Source organism: Rhamphochromis longiceps, linkage group LG5, assembly GCF_057381845.1.
Source record: "Rhamphochromis longiceps isolate RC_006_pf linkage group LG5, R_longiceps_female_GT1.1, whole genome shotgun sequence".
Lineage (NCBI taxonomy): Eukaryota > Metazoa > Chordata > Actinopteri > Cichliformes > Cichlidae > Rhamphochromis > Rhamphochromis longiceps.
In genome coordinates, this window is record NC_140561.1 from 7,678,151 (window position 1) to 7,698,995 (window position 20,845).

The following is a 20,845-nucleotide window of genomic DNA, read 5'->3' on the forward strand; positions in this document are numbered from 1 at the left end:
ATCAAATATCTGAATGTAAGTGAGGTGTTTTTGAATTAAAGTTCTCTTTAAAGTTATGTACAAACTGTAGAAATGGGTTAGCATCACTTTCCTTTCCAGACTATATGACCCAAAGGTGCATTGTATTATTATTTTCATTACTAAGATTATATTACAAGTGTTTGGGTAATTAATTGTGCATTTTTAATTCAGGTGTGGTTGCATGTTTCAGTATTCTCATTCTGATTCTGATGGCAAAGAAAATAGCCTACAGTGTAAGACATTTAAAATAATGACAAAATAATGATATTTTCATATCATTATTTGGATGATCTGATATCCTCGTGTTGGTGTTGTTCCCAGACCATCATGAAAATGTTGTTCCAGGTTCAACATTGCAAGTGACCAATCACATTGTTGTGACATTATTCTTTTGCGCGCCAAGCCATTCGTGCATTTATGAAATTCCAATGTTGCAAGGACAATGTCAGCCCTTCTCCTTTTAGCATGCTCCATGATAACAAGCGCGTCTATGTCAGATGTGAAACTCCAAAAGGAAGACTAAATATCTATAAATCATAAATCACACCAACGCTCGAACCACCTGCTAAAACAGCGAGGCTTCAGACGTCATTAGTGACGTCACTCGCCCTTAAAGAAGCAAGCCTCGGCACGCGCTTGATAAAAGCCTTCCTGGATTTCTCGACGGCGCAGCGCGTCCCATCACTAATTCCAGGCTTCACTTTCAAAATTAATTTTTCCATTTTATCAGCTATCATTCGGCTGAACCCGGCACTGCTCGGGCATCTTCGGAAGTAATGGGCGTGCTCGAATGCAGTGCGTCTCAACCGGCGGTACAATCGGATGATCCCGGGCGGGCGGAGCCAATTAGGAGGAAATGGTACAGTTGGCTGACTCCTCCTAAGAAAACCGGCGACGACCATCAGTACCCGGCAGTTTCATCGTACATCTGTACCGCTTTCAACTCAACGTTACAGCAGCGTGTTAAATCTCTTGAGCCAGTCTTAGGTCACTCACAAAAACCACACCAACACTTACTTCTAAACCAAGCGGCACTCGTATGGTGCAATTTTTTTTTTTAGAAATTTACGCCAAGGGCTTGGAAATTAACGTTTCAGAGAAATTGCTGCAGGATGGAGACGCAAATACATGTACCCGTGGGCTCGCCGGTAATTAGAAAAATCCCAGTTTTCGTGGACGAGCGCAACGTAACGGAGGGAGCGATGAAGCTCATTAAAGAGCTGAGACCGGCGTGGGACTCGAGCGACGTCAAGACCAAGGTAACGTTAGCCGCAAAGCTAGCTGTACTGATTATGCTAGGCTAGGAAAGGATTGACAGCTTTGCAGCATCACCGGCAAGCTAGTAGGAGGGTCGTGGCAACCTGACATGTCGCCTAGCTGAATTAATTTTATTGCACCGCCTATAGTTGACTATTTCTATTTTCTTTACCAACTAAGAAGTTTAAATTGGTTTTGCTTTAGAGAAAATTTACATTTATAGGTTACCGTAGCTATCAAGGTGTTCTAATTAATTAGCAAACTTGCACCAGGATGTCCCAAAGCTTGGTACGCTTCTTATCTGTAGTGTATGCCCAAAGTGCACATCGCGTAGGGCACTTAAAGACGGTGTGAAAGCTGGTATAAGTCGCGCTGTCATCTTGGTGTTGGAGGACAGCTGATGGTGGAACACGGTGATTGGTAATAATTACTAGTTCAAAGGGACAGACTGTGTTACAGCAGGTCCCTGAGCTTTGTGTTCATTATAGCCTGCAGCTGATTGTTGTGTCTCGTTTCTTCCCAAATACATGTGTGTGAATCCTAATGATATTAGACACACTAGATTTTGGACTTCAATGGAGTGTACATGTTGGAGGCCAAGATATACAGTCTCTTCTTTTAAACCGTTGAAATGTTTTCTTAAAAAATAGTACTAAAGAAGTGTAAGTGTGTGTGTGTGTGTGTGTGTGTGTGTGTTTTTTTTTTTAATAAACAAAGAACCGTTGGGAAAAAACATCTTCCAGTTTTACGATGTCCACTACAGAGGATATAGCAAATAGGCTGAGTCTCCGGATAATATTGTTGTTGTTCCCATTTTATACAAGTAAAATAAACTTTTTTTTCCAAGTGTTTTAAAGTCTTTCGTCTCTTTGAACATTTCCTCAGCTACAAAAGCAGAGATTAAACATCAGCCCCAGTCATATGTATCTTATCACTGATGGGCATTAGCAAGCCAACATGTCTCTCTAGCTTTCAGGTGATGTCAGATTACTGGGACACGCCCACCCGAATGGCAAAAACAGTACTGCTTGCCCTCCAGCAATCATTTGAACTTTGAGTTTAATTTAGCGTAATAGTTACTGTGCTACTAGATGTGCTAATCAGCATTTATTTATAGCTGCTGTAGATCGGGCACCAACACGTGAGCACACCTCTGCCAACCCTGCCTTACAGGTCAAATCCCACCAATCATTGCTTCTCACCAGCAGCCCAGGCTGTTAGTGGCAGCTCATTTAAACTGTAAAAATGATTTACCTGACAATGGAAAAATACTTTACTGTTATGTCATAACATTAATGTCACAAATTATTACTACTGGAATTTTAGTGACCCTGCACTGTAAAAGTCTAAGTCAGCAAACCGTAAGATTTACATGTGGTAGTTTGAAAACTTTTATCCTTTTATCCATACAAAAGCCATCTACTGTTATGGTATGTGGGCTGATGGTGATGCCAGCCATCTGAGAATACAAATTCAGATGCAGGCAGACAGGACATTGTTGGTTCTTTTAAAGGGGAAAGAATTCAATTCAATTTTATTTATATAGCGCCAAATCACAACATAAGTCGCCTCAAGGCGCTTCATAGATACAGAGAAAAACCCAACAATCATATGACCCCCTATGAGGAAGCACTTTGGCAACAGTGGGAAGGAAAAACTCCCTTTTAACAGGAAGAAACCTCCGGCAGAACCAGGCAGAATGAGATCGCAGATGCATGCTTTGCAAATGAGCTTTCTCCGAACTGTAGATAAGCTCTCCATTAGCATAGGAAGAGGAATTGAGTCATTTGGGAGGGGTTCAGAGCAGAGCCGCTGTTCCTCCACATCGAAAGGAGTCAGTTGAGGTATTGCCTTCTGGGTAAGGTGTTTCAGTTGGGTACGTCCTACCTGGAGGAGGCATGGGGCAGACCAAGGACACGCTGGAGAGATTCTGTCTCTCGGCTGGCCTGGAAACACCCCAATAAGTCCCCGGATAAACTGGAGGGCTCGCTGGTTGGTGAGAGGGAGATCTGGGCTCCCTGCTTAGCCTGGTGCCCCTGCATCCCATTATCAGATACTGGACGATTTATTCATTCGTTATGTTAGAGCTGAACTTTTATTGAGTAGTTGTCATGAATTTTTAAACAGTGGAAATCATTTTGTCTTGATGGAGTGATCAGGCCTGAGAGTCAACAGGAGAAAAATTGTATGAATTGTATTGATCTTAATTTTTAGCAGGTTTAACTTTTTTTTTTTTTTTTTTTTTTTTTTTTTTTTTTTAGTACCTTATTTGTTTATTTTTATTGTTTTTGAATACATCTATAATTCCCTTTTTTTTCGGACCCTCATGCTCCTGTAACAAGTGAATTTCCCTACTGTGGGATTAAAATCTATATCTAATATTTGCAAATTAATCCCCTGTTTAATGCAAAGTTAAAAGGTTGGAAGTAAAGCCTTGATGTTGATTTACAAAGTTGAAGGAAACTCTTATATGGAATTCATCGTCATAGGCTTACCTCAGGTTTGTGCTTTTGCTTATACTTTGATGTGGGACGATAATAACAATGTGCTTTAATAATATAGGCCATGAGCTAAACATCCACCCCTATAACAACGTCATGACATATTGTACCATTGGGTATGTAGACAATGGTGCGTATCAGCACCTTTATTCATTGTAATATAATAACAGTTGGTGGCAGATGTGGTTCCAAGAAGTCTTTTTTTTAAAAGATTTCCCTAGAAGTGTGGTGGTGTTAGGTAATCCACAGAGACTTGACTCATCAGGGAAAGAAAAATGCATAATTGATTCCAGGTAAAAGGATCTAGTAACTGTTGTGTCGTAGCTGGGTCAAAGTTTTTGGAGCAGTGAGCGCTACAGAACTGTTAAAAGTCCTCAGTGGCACAGTCTAAGCCCAGCTGCTTCAGCCCTGTATTTACATCCTGGTTACTCCTCTCCCTGGGCCTTGCACAACAGCCACCTGCAGCTGAGGATGTGACCGTGTTTATCTCGACTTTTCCAGGCCAGACTGGCAAAACTTCTCTCAACGACTACCACTCTGACAGTAGATTTATACACCTGCACTGCTAACAGGAAGACCTGACCGGCCCTGCCACCTGGACAGGGAGATTTTTATTGTCTATTGCCAAACATCCACACACTTCCTGAAAATGGCAGAGTGCCTGCAGCGACAGAGAAATGGTCTCCTCTTACAAGTTTCACATAACGAAGACTCAAAGATTCACGTCAAAGGAAACCTGTTCCAGCCTGTACAGTGAGGTCACCCTACAGGGAGCTGGTTATTGGTAGTGGGGTGGTTGAGGGGGGGATGCCACCATCAATGTCCCATGCAAGCAGTATATGGCAGAATGTTTACCTCTGTCTGGGTCCAAGCTTATCGCTGTCTGTCGATGTATTGATCGTAGGTCTTAGCAGCGTATTGTGTGGCGGGCAGAAGGGATCAGTCACGTTTTGGCAAAGGCGTGTATGCTTGTGTATGAATAGTCATAACAGGGATGTCTGTCGCCCATCTTTGTGGTGAGCCACGTGTGGAATGCCAGATATGCGTGAGTGAGCGTCTGGTCCTTGGGGGGAGATGCAGGCAGTGTGTATGTTGTTATTGTGTCCGCTGCAGCGGGACGGACCGGCCCACCACTGTCCACTGGAGCCACGCTGTCACTCCGATTTTTTTGTTTTTTAAGGCCAAGTTTCAAACACACAAGGCTTTTTGCTAACTTTTCATTTTAGAAAAAGCATTTGACTCAGCTTGTTGACAGCATCACTCTTTAAGACTGATCAGGCGACGTGCAAGAAGTCTTCACCAGTGATATGAAGGAACACTCAGGGTGTTTTTACACCTACGCTGTTTAGTCCGTTTTAATTGAACTCTGGTTCGTTTTCCCAACTGGTGCGGTTTGTTTGTGTGGATGTGAACATAGTAACTGCACTCACATGTGGACCAAAACAACCACACCAAGAACCAACAGTCCAAAGTCCAAACGAACTCCAGAGAGGTTCATTTACAGTTCGTTTACAATGTGAACGTGAGCCGATATGAAACAAATACTGGGTGTACATTACAAGCTTAAAAAACATCCTGTAGCCAGATAGAGAACATCACCAGTTAACCTTTGGACTGTGGGAGGAAATCAGAATACATGGGGAGCACCCACGCAGGCACTAGCAGAATATGCAAGGTCCACACAGTTGATGGATTTGAACCCTGGACCTTCTTGCTGTGACGTGACAGTTGTAACTACTGCACCACCGTACCGTCCAGGATGATATGATCAAGATAAAAATGTTTCCTCTTAGGCTAAAGGGAGTAACTCAGTATAATGTTGGTATGTCATCATCGTCATCAGCGTAAGGGGACAAGTGGGCTTGGTGGATGCCACACAAACACTCAACCACTTGTCGAGAACATGGTGGCAGATGACTCTATCTGAGGACTGTATCTGTGTAGACCGCTGCAGAGGGCTGTTGAACCACTACACTCTGTAGTGTGCATTCATTTTTGATGAGTTTTATGCCCTACTGTAATATCCCTCTCCATGTCACTGTCCATACACTGCTCTTGCTAACACAGACTGACCATGCCCTGTTCTCATGTTCTTGTACAACTATTATTCAAACAAAATCTTAGTAAGATGACTTAAAAACCACTTCAACATTTAGCTCAAGTCTTCTGTGAACCCTGCGGAGGCGTTCTGACATATTCATCTCATGTAGGTCAAAGCTGTATGGTGTCTTCAGGGTTGATGTTGACTTAGAGGTAACTAATAGCTTTCAGGAAAACAGTCCTGAAGCACCATGGCGCTGTACAATCAGAGGCTCTGTTTGAGACGAGATGTGGTTTCATCTTTTTCCAGCTCTTCACCGATGGAACCACCAACAAGCTAGTGGGCTGCTACGTGGACGACAGTCCAAATGACGTAGTCCTGGTCCGAGTATATGGAAACAAAACAGAGCTGATTGTGGACCGAGACAATGAGCTTAAGAGCTTTCAGGTAGTGTTGCCGCGTTGCAGAGTCCTAAATTAATTAATGTAAGCAGTTGTTTGCTCCTACCTCATTGTCATCTTTTTGTGTCTCCTAGGTGCTGCATGCTAATGGTTGTGCTCCTCGCCTCTACTGCACCTTTCTAAATGGCATCTGCTATGAGTTCATGCAGGGAGATGCACTTGGAACGCAGGATGTCAGAGATCCTACTCTGCTCAGGTGTGAATTTGTCACAGCAATGTTTGAATGGGTTTTTTGAGTTTACTCAAAGATGGTGAAAATTTTAACATCAGTGCTTTTCTGCCTCATACAACAAAGATTAGACACATGGAGAAATGCACAGGACACACAAAAAAAGAACTGTATAATGAAGAAAACGGACAATTCCACAAGGTTCTGAGCTGAAACGCAACATTTAGAGGGAATGCTTTATCTGGTAACACAATGTTTTGACTGTGAAACAGTCTTCCCATTGTGGACGTCAGCTCTGTGTAGTGGACATTATGTATTTTCTTGTTTTAATTCAACTATCTCCAGGAACTCTGTAACCAAAATTTGTCCTTGTAGATAAATGAAGTAGGACACTCTGCCACTGTACTGTGGGGATTCTTTACAACTAGATACTAATGGTCTGTAGTTGAAATCTTGCCACAACTGTAACCTTGTTCTGTCTGTCTCCGCTTAGGCTGATAGCCAGGGAAATGGCTCGTATCCACGCCATCCATGCACACAACGGCTGCATCCCCAAACCCAACCTCTGGATCAAGATGCGGAAATATTTCTCACTTGTAGCCACAGAATTCACAGAGCAAGCCTCCAACATCAGGTGAGCTCCTGCTTATCTACTTTCAAAGCTCAAAGTTAAGGTTATCATTATCACCGTGATAATGATGCAAATAGTCCATAAAGCCCAGCATGAGTTTCCTGTTAAATGAGAACATAAGCTGTTTGCATAGAGCCTGAAATATTCTGCAAGTTCTCCGTGATGAAGCAGTGGGGTAGTTGGGCTTTCTTTGCATAAAAAATGACAGAGATAACTGCAAAAAGCGTACGACTGTATCCTGTGCGGTTCATGTATTGATGTCCAAATATAAACTTTAACATTATTTCTGGGTTTGAAGGCTAACAAATGTTCCTGTTGGCACAGCACTGTCCATTTGAGAATGCGTTAGCAATTAAGACTGTCACGCAGCTGAAATACTCGGCACTGACTCAAGTTCTCTTTTTTTTTTCCAGGTTTGTTTAAAAAGCACGTAGGACTAAATAAGCAATACACCTTAGCTAGTCTCAGTAGAAGAGAGTTAGGTGCTCTGCTGCAAATACAAGGTCTCCTGTTCCATTGCAAGCACACATACTGCAAAGTCGCATGATTTGACAGCATATGGGATATAGCCCAAATCAAGTCTGTAGAGAGAAGTAAACGTGCTAAGGTCAGACGCCGGGCAGAATTAACCAATGACACAATAATGTTATTGCTATGCTAATTAGCTCATTACAACAATGGAGCAAGCTTTATATTTCTACTGAAATATGTCAAAGCAGCATGGAGACAGTAAACTTTTTAATCTTATCTTTGTGTTTTATATGAGTAAAATATCGTTGACTTGTAGCTTTAGCATAAAACTGAACACTTGGCTTGCAGCATAGAAAACACCAAGATATTTGTCAGCCAAAAGATGAGATGTAATAGAGATGTAATTTCCCAGCCTTACCTAGAAGTGTGTTTAATGAAAATGTAAATTCATCTCTATATAATAAGGAGGATAGCATGGCAGAGACATGTGGAGCAGATAAAGTATACCATTTTATAACCTGGCCAGCTGCCCAGTCCCAGCTAATATCTTTGTTCTCTTCCCTGTTAGATTAAGTCCAGCATGTGGCTTATATAACTGTAACAATAATAGCAGACTGGATTAGGGAGTGTTTGGCATTCAGTGGGCCAGCAGATGTTTGCTTAGCCCGGTCTATCAGATCACTTTATCCCGTCCTTGGTAACACAGACAGCTAGAGTCCCTGGTCCTGGACAGCAGACACTTGTTGCACACTGCTATCTGAGAAGCCCTCATGTTGCGCTTCATTTTAATAGGCCGGTGTTATTTGTAGCATTTAGTCTAAATCAGAATCATTTCAGTAACATTTCCTTTGTGGATGACATGTTAGATGAGTTAAGTTTGAGTGAGTGTCAGAGAGAGAGCTAGCTAGATGGAAATCTGAGAGGAGAGGGTGCATCCTGTGTGCACACTGGTTTTCTCTGAGCTCAGACTGTCTTCAGATTGATACTGGAGTAATCCACATAAGCCCATTACATTTAACAAAGGGGTTTCTACTCAGCACTCTTAGCTTTTGCTTGGATGAGACTACCTTAGCTCTTTCTCTGCTATCTAGTAAGACCACCTTTGGACTACCATCAGATCAGACTACACAATCTTAGCTGGGCTGAACCCTTCGTGATGCGTGAAGCCTCAGTAGGTTTGTGTCATGTGCACACAGATGAGAAGAGCAAAGATTTATATAAATACTGGTGCAGGATATGCATGAATGTTTATAAGATAAGATAAGATAACCTTTATTAGTCCCACACGTGGGAAATTTGTTTTGTCACAGCAGGAAGTGGACAGTGCAAAAGTTATGAGGCAAAAATTAGAATACAATAAGAATAAATACAGTACACAACTGTACAGAATAGAATAAAATAAAATACTATATACAGTAGAATAAAATAAAATAAATATACAATAAGATAAGAATAGAATACAAATACTATATACAACTGAGTAAAAATACAACGATGACAGAAAGGATTATTGCACTTAGTATTATTGCACATGTATGGATGTGTGTGCTTGATCAGTTAAAGTCTTTATTATGGAGTCTGACAGCAGTGGGGAGGAAAGACCTGCGAAATCTCTCCGTCCCACACCGTGGGTGCCGCAGTCTCCCACTGAAGGAGCTGCTCAGTGCTGTCACAGTCTGCTGCATGGGGTGGGAGATGTTGTCCATCAGGGATGACAGCTTAGCCGCCATTCTCCTGTCACTCACCACCTCCACTGGGTCCAGAGGGCATCCTAGAACAGAGCTGGCCCTTCGGATCACCCTGTTCAGTCTCTTCCTGTCCCCAGCAGAGATGCTGCCGCCCCAGCAGACCACGCCATAAAAGATAGCAGAAGCCACAACAGAGTCATAGAAGGTCTTCAGGAGTGGGCCCTCCACTCCAAACGACCTGAGTCTCCGCAGCAGGTACAGCCTGCTCTGCCCTTTCCTGTAGAGGGCGTCTGAGTTATGAGTCCAGTCCAGTCTATTGTTCAGATGAACACCAAGGTACCTGTAGCTGTCCACAGCCTCAATGTCCATACCTTGGATGTTCAGTGGTTGCAGTGGAGAATGCTTGTGCCTGCGGAAGTCTACCACCAGTTCCTTGGTTTTACTGGCGTTGATCTGGAGGTAGTTCAGCTGGCACCAGTCCACAAAGTCTTGGGTCAGACCTCTGTACTCCTTGTCGTCCCCATCAGTGATGAGGCCGACTATTGCAGAGTCATCAGAGAACTTCTGCAGGAAGCACTGGGTGGAGTTGTGGGAGAAGTCTGCAGTGTAGATGGTGAAGAGGAACGGAGCCAGAACCGTTCCCTGTGGGGCCCCCGTACTGCAGACGACCCTGTCCGACACAAAGCCCTGAGTCCTCACATACTGTGGTCGGTCGGTGAGGTAGTCCAGGATCCAGGTAGTGAGGTGATGGTCCACTCCAGAGTTCACCAGCTTGTCCTTTAGAACCGAGGGAAGAATGGTGTTGAAGGCACTGGAGAAATCAAAGAACATGATTCTCACAGTGCTTCCAGCGGTCTCCAGGTTATTATTTCAAGTACAGTGTGGAATAAATCGCAGATCAGATGTTGGTAGTCAGGTCTGAAAACTCAGGAAATGAGGTGTAATGTAGCCGTAACAACAGTGACTCCAGCACCAGGAGGGTCCACTGAGAACTTGTTTCTCTGCAACTGTGTTCCCAGGAGTCAGCAGGCCAGAGCCCCACTGAGCTTGTGTGTGCTGCCTGTGCATGTCGCACTCAGTTGTTTTCATTTCACATATGTTCCCACGTGGCATGATACCAAAATAATGAAAGGTGTTTTATTTAGGTGAAAAACGGCCAGTGAAAGTATTCCTGTGATACTTACTTAACAGGTGGACACAGTGTTGTGCGTGCAGCTATTCTGAATGGTTGTCACAACAATGTGCGCGACTACACTGACCTTCTCTCCATTTCCTTCCCTGTCCAGAATACAGCAGGAAGTTCCCAGCAAGGTGGTGCTGGAGCAGGAGATGGTTTGGATGAAGGAACATCTTTCCACACTGGGCTCACCTGTGGTGCTCTGTCACAATGACCTGCTCTGCAAGAACATCATCCACAACAGCAAAGAGGGTAAGTGTCTGTGATAGGTTTGTAGCTTGAACCCATCCGCTGGAACGTTGAAGACAATATAATTACACTGCTAAGCAAGACACAAATAGGCAAAGTTCTTCATGTTACTCGTGCACGGGAGAGACCGGACAGAGCGCCGTCCCTTCGCTTGACCCCAGTCGCTCTCGTCCGTCCTCCCGTACCACTGTCCTTTTATTGAGGTTACATGAATATGCATAGGTTCATTAACATACGACGTCTACATACAAACAAAGAGTACCTTGCCTGTGTGTGTGTGTGTGTGTGTGTGTGTGTGTGTGTGTGTGTGTGTGTGTGTTGCTGATCAAAGGGTCAAACATCCTTGGTCAGGAAGAGGGTAGACTAGACCCCCCCCCCCCCCCCCCCCCCCCCGGTGAGGAAGTCCAGCAGTTCATCTAAACAGAAAAGCACTTAGACTAGAACAGACGTAGCTACGTTAATCCTACCATAAAACAATTAAGACAAGGTACGAACTTTCCCATGCTCCCAGGATATAGGTGTGCATTCTAGTGTGGAATACACACCAAGCCTCTGTAGCCTGTTAAAGATCACACAACTTATCACTACACAATTGATTATACACCTCTAAGCATCTATGGTTAAATATTTCTAAGCATAAATGACAATCAACAATACAAACTCTAACAGTCTGAGCCTTAATCTGAGCTTCTCGTCTCACGGCTGTGATTCTATTTTACAACCAGAATGAGCAGCAGCACTTCTAACTTCACTCCCCACACTGCCCCCATTCCAGTGGATCATTGACAGCTGGGTCACTAGAAGTGAGGCATGTTATACTAACTGCCTGCACCAGCACAAAAACATCTTTTGGTGTTAACATGTAAAGGTTGGGAGTTACTAAAGTAATGCTTTATTTGCATAATATTTCCCTTTTAGTATAACTTTCTGTTTGTGCATCTATAACAACCAGCATGCACACATACAGCTCTCTAATATCATATGCTGACTTTTACAGTTGTTTCCTTTTATTCTTTAGGCAGTCTGTGCTAACATTTACAGAAATGGCCTTGGGCTTTGAGGAGTTTCAAAACAGACAGATAGTTGTCACATGTGTTCGCCAAGCTGTGGTACAAAATACTAAGAATTCTAATATTTTGTACCACAGCTTGGCTAATGCAAACAGCTGGACAAATTAGCTTGAATCCACAATAGCTGACTACGTTAGCATTAGCCATGATGCACAGTGCAGCATGCTGATAACCATCAATGACCGGAAAAAAGGATTTGTGTGCTCTACAAATGAAGAAGAAACACCCATAAACAAATATTATATGTTAGTTTGGTTTCTGGGGGGAAAAGCATTTGCCTGTTAGCAAATTAATTCAGCCGTAATGTTAGCATTCCCAATAACTAGGATTTATCTGGCGGTTACTAGGTTTTAAGGAAAACAGAAACATGATCTTTGCAACTAGAGCAGGGCGATATGGCCAAAAATATTTATCACGATATATATTTGAAAATTTGCGATAACGATATAACTGACAATATAATTGATGCGAGACAAAATACAACTCCACAACATTACTAGCGCAAAAAGACAACCTTCCATTTATTTTCACTTAAACAAGAAGCTGGTTTTTATGTACATTAAAGCTTTATAAAAATGTAACAGTGCAAATGCAAATTCCTTGCTGAAAGTTTAACCAAAAGGCATTTCCAGTAGAAATGGGCTGACATATCCTGAGCATAACCATGTATAATATCCACTGAAGTTAAAAAGAGGTGCTTTGCAACATTAAACTGCAGTGTGCAGTACGCATTTTTCGGACCATAAGGTGCACGGGATTATAAGGCACATTAAGCGAAACAAAGCAGTCAGATAAATCAAACTTTATTAAACTCATTCTTCTTGCTTCCTCCACTTCTGTACCATTGATTCATTAATGTTGAATTCTCTGGCAGCTGCTCTATTCCCATGTTGTTGCAGTATATTAATGACTAACCTCGTATTGTGGATGGATTATCTCAGTTGTTCTCCTGACTGAAGTTTGGTCCGTTTACAGCATCCTGCCATGCGATTGCATTTGTCTCTAACCATCAGGAACCTTCACGTTAACTTTTATAAGTGGAAAAGTGTTAGTGTTCGTCCTCCAGCTTCACTGTTTATGTTATGCTAACATAGCTGTGTCGCTAGCAATCACGTAGCACATCATTATATACCAGCTAGCCCAACTTCAGTAACCCTACAAACGTCAGTGCTGTTTAGTTTCCTGTCTTCATTTATGTTGGACGTGATAGCAGAGCTGTACGTTTGAATTTTTCTAGAAATCTCAGTCAGAACATGCAATATCATGCTTAGGTAACTAGCGAAACTAGCGAGCTAACTTCCGCTAGCTTCCTGCTAACTTCTAACTCCGTTAAATGTAATAAATTTTGTTTTCATGGATGCCTGGAAGTTAAACTTCATAGTTACACCTGGTAAAGCAGCAATGCTGATCGTTTTATTAAAGATGAAAGAATTGAGACAGTTTTTAACTCTCAGTGATGCTGCAGTGTTTGTTTGACCTGAAGAATTATGGAGTTTAGGACCCAGATTACTCCCAGATTTAAGAGCATCTTAGCCCGACAAATACAACAATAACGACGGCCGCTTGCATGTTCTGCAAAAAAAATGTGCTTCGTCGTGTATCTGACGGACAAACACCAAACCAGTTCCACATCACTGAGGTTGCACCATTTTTACAAACCAATTCTGGTTCATCTATTTCACTCAACAATCGGCCATGTGCGTATGAAAACAAAGGCACTGCGCATGCGCGTTTTACTCATATTCTACCGCGATATTTCATTTTCCTATCGTTGCCTAACATTATACCGGTATTACCGTGAACGGTATAATATGGCCCAGCCCTATTTGCAACAGCACCTCTTGTACTACAATTCAAAAAGTTCTCTATTGTAGGATCAAGAAACACATGCAGCGTGAAACAAGAAGCAAAACAGGAAAAAAATGAATGAGCGTGATGTGTGTAGTTATGCTTGTGCACCAGTTGCAGTGGTTTCATTAACACTGCATTCATCAGGATCTTCCAAAATGCTGCTTGGTCAGGTCTGCTGATATATATTTTGGGTTTATATAGTGCAACTGCTTGTAATAAAACAGACTTTATGTAAAGACTCAGCTCAGGATTCATATAAAGGACTACTCCCTGCTCCGTCCCCATCAGTTCGAGAAATAAAAAACCTTTGCTTAGATTATAAGCAACAAGCTGTGCATATGTTGTTAGTAAGTTATTGGTGGCAGCATTTACTGTCATACATATTGTTACTAAATCACCTCTGGAGCCACAAGTAGGGCTGGGTATCTGGTATCTGTATTCTTCAGGTCAAACGAACACTGCACTGAGAGTTAAAAACTGTCTAAATTCTTTCATCTTTAATAAAACGATCAGCATTGCTGCTTTACCAGGTGTAACTATGAAGTTTAACTTCCAGGCATCCATGAAAACAAAATGTATTACATTTAACAGAGTTAGAAGTTAGCAGCAAGCTAGCGGAAGTTAGCTCGCTAGTTTCGCTAGTTACCTAAGCATGATATTGCATGTTTTGACTGAGAGATTTACTGAAGTTGGGCTAGCTGGTATATAATGATGTGCTACGTGATCGCTAGCGACACAGCTATGTTAGCATAACATAAACAGTGAAGCTGGAGGACGAACACTAACACTTTTCCACTTATAAAAGTTAACGTGAAGGTTCTTCATGGTTAGAGACAAATGCAATCGCATGGCAGGATGCTGTAAACGGACCAAACTTCAGTCAGGAGAACAACTGAGATAATCCATCCACAATACGAGGTTAGTCATTAATATACTGCAACAACATGGGAATAGAGCAGCTGCCAGAGAATTCAACATTAATGAATCAATGGTACAGAAGTGGAGGAAGCAAGAAGAATGAGTTTAATAAAGTTTGATTTATCTGACTGCTTTGTTTCGCTTAATGTGCCTTATAATCCCGTGCACCTTATGGTCCAAAAAATACGTACTGCACACTGCAGTTTAATGTTGCAAAGCACCTCTTTTTAACTTCAGTGGATATTATACATGGTTATGCTCAGGATATGTCAGCCCATTTCTACTGGAAATGCCTTTTGGTTAAACTTTCAGCAAGGAATTTGCATTTGCACTGTTACATTTTTATAAAGCTTTAATGTACATAAAAACCAGCTTCTTGTTTAAGTGAAAATAAATGGAAGGTTGTCTTTTTGCGCTAGTAATGTTGTGGAGTTGTATTTTGTCTCGCATCAATTATATCGTCAGTTATATCGTTATCGCAAATTTTCAAATATATATCGTGATAAATATTTTTGGCCATATCGCCCTGCCCTAGCCACAAGCATTATTCAGTTTTTGTGGATTCATGCTAGTTTGCCCAGCTAAGTCTGTCTATCTGGTCTTTGTATATCTGCTCCTTGTCTATAGTAACGACAAACTGTTGTTACTATAGACAAAGATCAAAGATTTGCAGTTTTTCAGTGCATTCATGTAAATTTCCATGAATGTTGCAAAGGCGTTGTTCACTGGCTCTTGTTCCGGTCATCCAGGTGTAGATGACTGGTGTACAGTTTGACCAACAAGTCCCTCCAGTGCGTCTAATAGTCACATAATCCCTCTACTTCCTGCTGTCTCAAGATGACCATCAAAAACAATCCCTGCCCCAACAAAGGAAGATTAACTGAAGCACACAGCGGTTCCATGTAAAGATGCTCTTCAGGTTCAGTCAGTAGCACTTGAGTGAAGAGGCAGCACAGCTAGCAGGCTTTTTAACTGTCTCTGACTTTGTCTGTCATGTGACCGTGCACTGCATGTGGCAGCAGTACCTGAAGAGTGCTTCATATTGCTTCCCTTCAGCTTTGCTGTAAATGACCACGTGCATAATAATGTAACATACGTGTTTTCCTTTCTCTGGTCTCCTTAAGGTCATGTGTGCTTCATCGACTATGAGTACTCCAGCTACAACTACCAGGCCTTTGACATTGGCAACCACTTCAATGAATTTGCAGGTCAGCAAAAGCACAGTGTGATTTACATGAGTTAGTTATGTGTTGGTGGTGCACAGCTTATCCTTCAACTGCACGTCCATGTGTTTGTTCAGGCATGACTGAGCCGAACTATGGACTCTATCCTAGTCGGGAGATGCAAATGGAGTGGCTCAAGGTGTATCTGCAGGCTTACAAACTCTTCACCAAGAACACAGAGGAGGTCAGCCAGCGAGAGCTAGAGACGCTCTACGTTCAGGTCAACAAGTTTGCTCTGGTGAGACAGATGTTGACAGATGCACACAGTATCTCTTGCAAGCTCAACCCTGCTGTTTCATGGTACACATCTGATATCTCATTTGTTTTCTCTCAAGGCTTCTCACTTCTTTTGGGGTTTCTGGGCTCTCATCCAAGCCAAATACTCCTCCATCGATTTTGACTTCCTGGGGTAAGTGTGCGTGTGTGAAGAGGTTAGCACTAAGCATCATGACTGTACACGCACACATACACAGAGACGCACACACCACCACATCCGTGCAGATGAGTTAAGCAAGTCATGGTTGAATGTGTTTGGGAATGTGGCAAAGGTTCACCAATCTGCCAAAAATTGTGTCCACAAACTTTTTTTATCTTATCTAAAGAACACATTTGTAACATTCCAAGAAGAAATCTTAGAGAAGAGACATCTCTGTGCAAGCGACAAAGTCAAAAATCAGTCTTTTCTGTCTCTCCGTCTGCAGGTACGCCGTGCTACGTTTCAACCAGTACTTCAAGACTAAACCTGCAGTGATGGCCCTGCAGATCCCAGAGTGAGAGGAGGCGACGGAAGCCAGAAGGACGAGGAGAGGAGCCCAGAAGGAGGTGTGTTTGAAGGTTAAATGCTGGGACTTCCTCTCCCATGAAGACGCTTCTGTGAGCCAGCTGTTGATGGACCACTCCTCGGTCAGCCTGGCATCCTTTTCCTGCAACAAGCGCAATTACTCTTTGATTCCCCCAAACTTTAGCTCCACGTACGTCACCGCTGTAGCCCGAGAATGACAAAACTTTCATGTGTGTATGTGTGCAAGTGCATTCGTCTGCGTTTGTAATATATGTTGAAAAAGCGTCACGCTTTTCCTCTTAGAGCAGCTGAACCAGGCGTAGAGAGGTCTGTGTTTGGGATAGGACACCAAAATGTTCCACAACGCTGGTAATGATGTCACAAGAGGAAGGAGAGGGTTGAAGAGTGTCAGGACGATGGTTTGTTTTCTGAAACTGACTACAGGTGCAGCCTGGTGTTAGTCCCATTGTATGTTTGTGTCTTGTGTGTGTTCCTTCCTCTGTCTCTACATATTTTAACACATTGTGACCTTTTCTCGTTTTTTTTTCCATCACCTTTGGTGCTAAGTGCCCGTAGCTTTCTGCACTGAGCTTTCCTCGGGGTGTCCTTTCCTGTGCCCCCTGTTTTTCCTGTTGAAGCACTTTCAGCTTCTTTCACCACATCTTCCACTTATTCACAGCAAACTGCTGCTGCTTATGCTGCTAGAATTGTAAGACTTGTCTGCGTGTTAGTTGGTGTTTCATGCCAAACGCCACGTGTTTGGAACAGCAAATGGAAAGCTAAATGTGCATTTATTTATTTGTATTTAACATCTCAGGTTAACAACTCTTTGGAAAGTGGTACTGAAGGAGGTGGAGGGGATGGCTACAAAGACGAGACCTCTGTGTGTGTTCCTGTCCTTGAGCATTATTTCCACCTTTTTGACTTTTATGGTTACAGCGCATCGCTCTGTTAAATTTTCCATTTAAGGTTTCCAGACATTTTGGAAAGTCACCACCTCTGTCATCCTCCCTGTGCCATGTCCTCCTCTCCCTTTATACCCTTTCATCTTTGATCGGTCACCAGTTCCCAGTTTTGGTCTTTGGTTGCTTCTCCCTTTACTCTGCGGAGGTTTATGCATCTGTTTTTCAAACCGTCCTGAAATCATAGCCCAGTCTCAGTCCCATGCTGTAATCCACTCTATTCATCTCAGATTTAGTGTCAAAACTTCTTACATAATTACATATTGCATAAGTTTTATCTGGGGTCAAATCAAGTGGAGCTTTCAAAAAGAATCTGGCGTGGGTTAGCTGGGGGGGGGTGTCTGTCACGAGATCAGCTACTGTTTTCCTGGGAAAAAGATCTGACTCTGAAAGACGAAGAAATCATTAATGCACAAAAGTACTCACAGCTTAGAAAGCAGGCTTCTTTGAAATCTAGCTTGTCTGTTTGTTATTAAATAATTTTTTTTCAGCTTAACTTTTGACTGAACACCTAACTAAGCAGAAATGTATCTGTTCAAGCCTGTCACCTTTTTCAAAAGGCCAGACAGATTGAGTGTAATGTGAAACATAGACTGTATAGAAAAGATGGATGTAATGCACTGTGATGTCAGCCATTGGTGAGCAGAGTCTCATTTTGAAGCCTCGAGTTCTTTCTGAGATGTGGCTCACAGATTTTGTCAGTCATATGCAAAATCGTACAGTACTGTAGTTAACTTCTGACTCAATAATAACTAGTAATAAGTTAATAATTAATATAATAAGAATAAGAATAATAACGTACAAAAATTACATATTGGAAAGTGTAAGACTTGAAACTAGTAACTATTCAGACAATAAAGTCATCAATGATATGTTTACAGAGTTCAAAAACTAAGTTTTTCCAGAGGCTTCTAAGCAGTTGGATGTCTTTTTGTGACCTCCCCGCTGGACATCCCAGTCACTGCAGGGCATCCCAGTCACTGCAGGGCATCCCAGTCACTGCAGGGCATCCCAGTCACTGCAGGGCATCCCAGTCACTGCAGGGCATCCCAGTCACTGCAGGGCATCCCAGTCACTGCAGGGCATCCCAGTCACTGCAGGGCATCCCAGTGCAAAACTAGAGGGTAGAGCTGGTGGGGTGGAACCTTTCGTTTCCATCACCGTTGGCCAAACTTGGCTAAAAGCAGAGCAGAACTGGCAGCTTTCTAAAGAAGTCATGGGGTATTACTCCTCCTTGGCACCAAAGAGGGAGCTCTGACCTTTGTCCTCTACTGCTGGTGTCGTGTAACTGGAAGGCTTAATAATTCACCAGCTGAGCTGCAGGAGAGAGGGACTAAAGCATGTTAATGGCTTTCATTCAGAACATTTAACCCGAGAGGGATTTTCTGAGGAGTGCTGTTAATATCTGAAGTCTTTAATCGTTCTTAACTTTAGGTAAAATAATTCTCTTCTCCTCAGTGTGAATAAGAACTGATTGCAACAGTACAAAACTCACTGGGTTTAAAAGTTATTGATGCATACACTGGCACATATTCAGGAGTCTTTTACTTCACTTAGTGAATTTTATTATTTAAATGTTATCAAGAGACTTATTTTATGCCACTAACAGTGAAGTAATCAGCTTGGTGCATTTGCAAAGGCCAAATTGGTGAATTTGCTGCTTGAACACACAATTCTAATACCCAGGTAGGACATCAGCCGGGATAAAGAGGGCATTCGCACTCCATGAGCACTGGGTGAATATCTCCATTCCCTTCAGAGGACACTTATACAGGCTGCTGACAGCTTTTTGAAGGGAAGGCATTTTAGGTTCCTGTAACATTGTATCTTATACGCTGAGTGTGTGGGAGATGAATTGAAGACACATTCCAACTAATCTTTGCATTTATTTAGCAGCTGTTTGGATCTTTGGTCACCTTACCCACTGCTGTAGTATCACCCATTAAAGATGCAGTGATCAGATTTCATGTGGCCAAATAGAACAAATTTAAAAAAAAACAACTAGCCCGGACAAATATACCAAATAAAAAATGTTTGGCTTTATTTATTTGCACAAGTCTTTCACTGCTCTCAGTCTGTGAGTGCACTTCCTCAAACAGGGAGTGGAGACAGAGATGGCTAATGTGAGATAAGACACCGTTAACTGAGCTGTCAACACATCATCTCAACTGTGATAAATCCATCCAACCAGTGTTAAAACGAACGTGACAAGAAAGCGAAACCTGATATTTGATCCACGATATTGACACAATATTGCATCCGTATTCACAATGCTGCAACAACTTTTTCTCTTTAGACTGGGTGCTGGGTAAGGTGACAGCAAACAGAAAATGAACTTGACTCTGATCCCCATTTCCAGACAAATGCATCCATTTCATGTGTTTTTGTGTCGACTGCTGAGACCGGCTGTCTGAATTTGCTGTTCCACGCTGGCCATTGAAACGGTTCACTGTCATAATGTCGTCACTTTATACGGTTGTTTTAAAATCAGTTTGTTTATTATTGATTCTAAATCTGCACTCCACACTTAGTTTGTTGCAGTCCAGTCATACCAAAACAGTTAGCTTCAGTTTGCATTGCATTTAATTTGAGATTAACTATGTTTGTGTGCGTGAATGTACTAACTTAATTATACAAAATACTGTTCAGAAAACTGACTTCTTTTTCTTTGTATGCTGACATATACTTTTTGTAAGTGCTTTGATTTGAAAGGTAGAGTGCTGTGTAAAAGGACACAGCGCTTGGTTTGCAGATGTGACTTTGTAAATGTTCTCATCCACTGCTAAAGGAGATGATGATGGGGGATGTAAATATTGTAAGAAATACTGTGAAAAGCTTACTGTACAGTGATCCTTCACACCTCTGTAGGAGTGGCAAGATTATTTAACTGTTGTTAGTAAATATTTCCATTAAAAAGAATGAAATGGTATTAAAAGACCTTGTTTGGCTTTTGATTTGTCCTGTTATGTACTAGCATGTGACTTGTTGATTTGTCGGTTGCCTCAGCTGACTCTGTGAATTTGGCCCTGATGGGAGGAAGCAACTACAAAACTTGTGCTGGGGGACATCCTGCCAAAACACACAGACTATTTTAATGATCCCTAACTTCCCTAGGAGTGGAACCTTTCACACCTTTTTTGTTTTACCCACATGAGAAAGAAAATGCATCCTCCTAAGGTTTTATGTATCAGGACATATTAAAAATCTTATGGTCCTTAGCGGGTCTGAAAAATAAGTGTAAACAACTTTGGATGAATAATACATGACATGTAACACTGTGTTATTAGTGATTTAAGAAAAAACAAGCCAAAATCCAGGAGTAGTGTTTGAGAAAAGTTCAACCTTACTGCTTCTGTGGGAATGAAGAGGCCAAG

General features: G+C 42.2%; 1 protein-coding gene across 1 annotated transcript; it reads left to right on the forward strand.

Moving 5' to 3' along the window:
- The first annotated feature begins 882 nt into the window (after positions 1-882).
- Positions 883-20,408, forward strand: etnk2 (ethanolamine kinase 2). Its single transcript, XM_085405595.1, has 9 exons — positions 883-1,280; positions 6,130-6,267; positions 6,356-6,477; positions 6,944-7,084; positions 10,527-10,669; positions 15,630-15,713; positions 15,806-15,966; positions 16,064-16,137; positions 16,430-20,408. Exons 1-9 carry the CDS (start codon positions 1,134-1,136, stop codon positions 16,500-16,502), a joined length of 1,083 nt encoding a protein of 360 aa, XP_085261721.1. The 5' UTR covers positions 883-1,133; the 3' UTR covers positions 16,503-20,408.
- Positions 20,409-20,845: the final 437 nt, after the last annotated feature.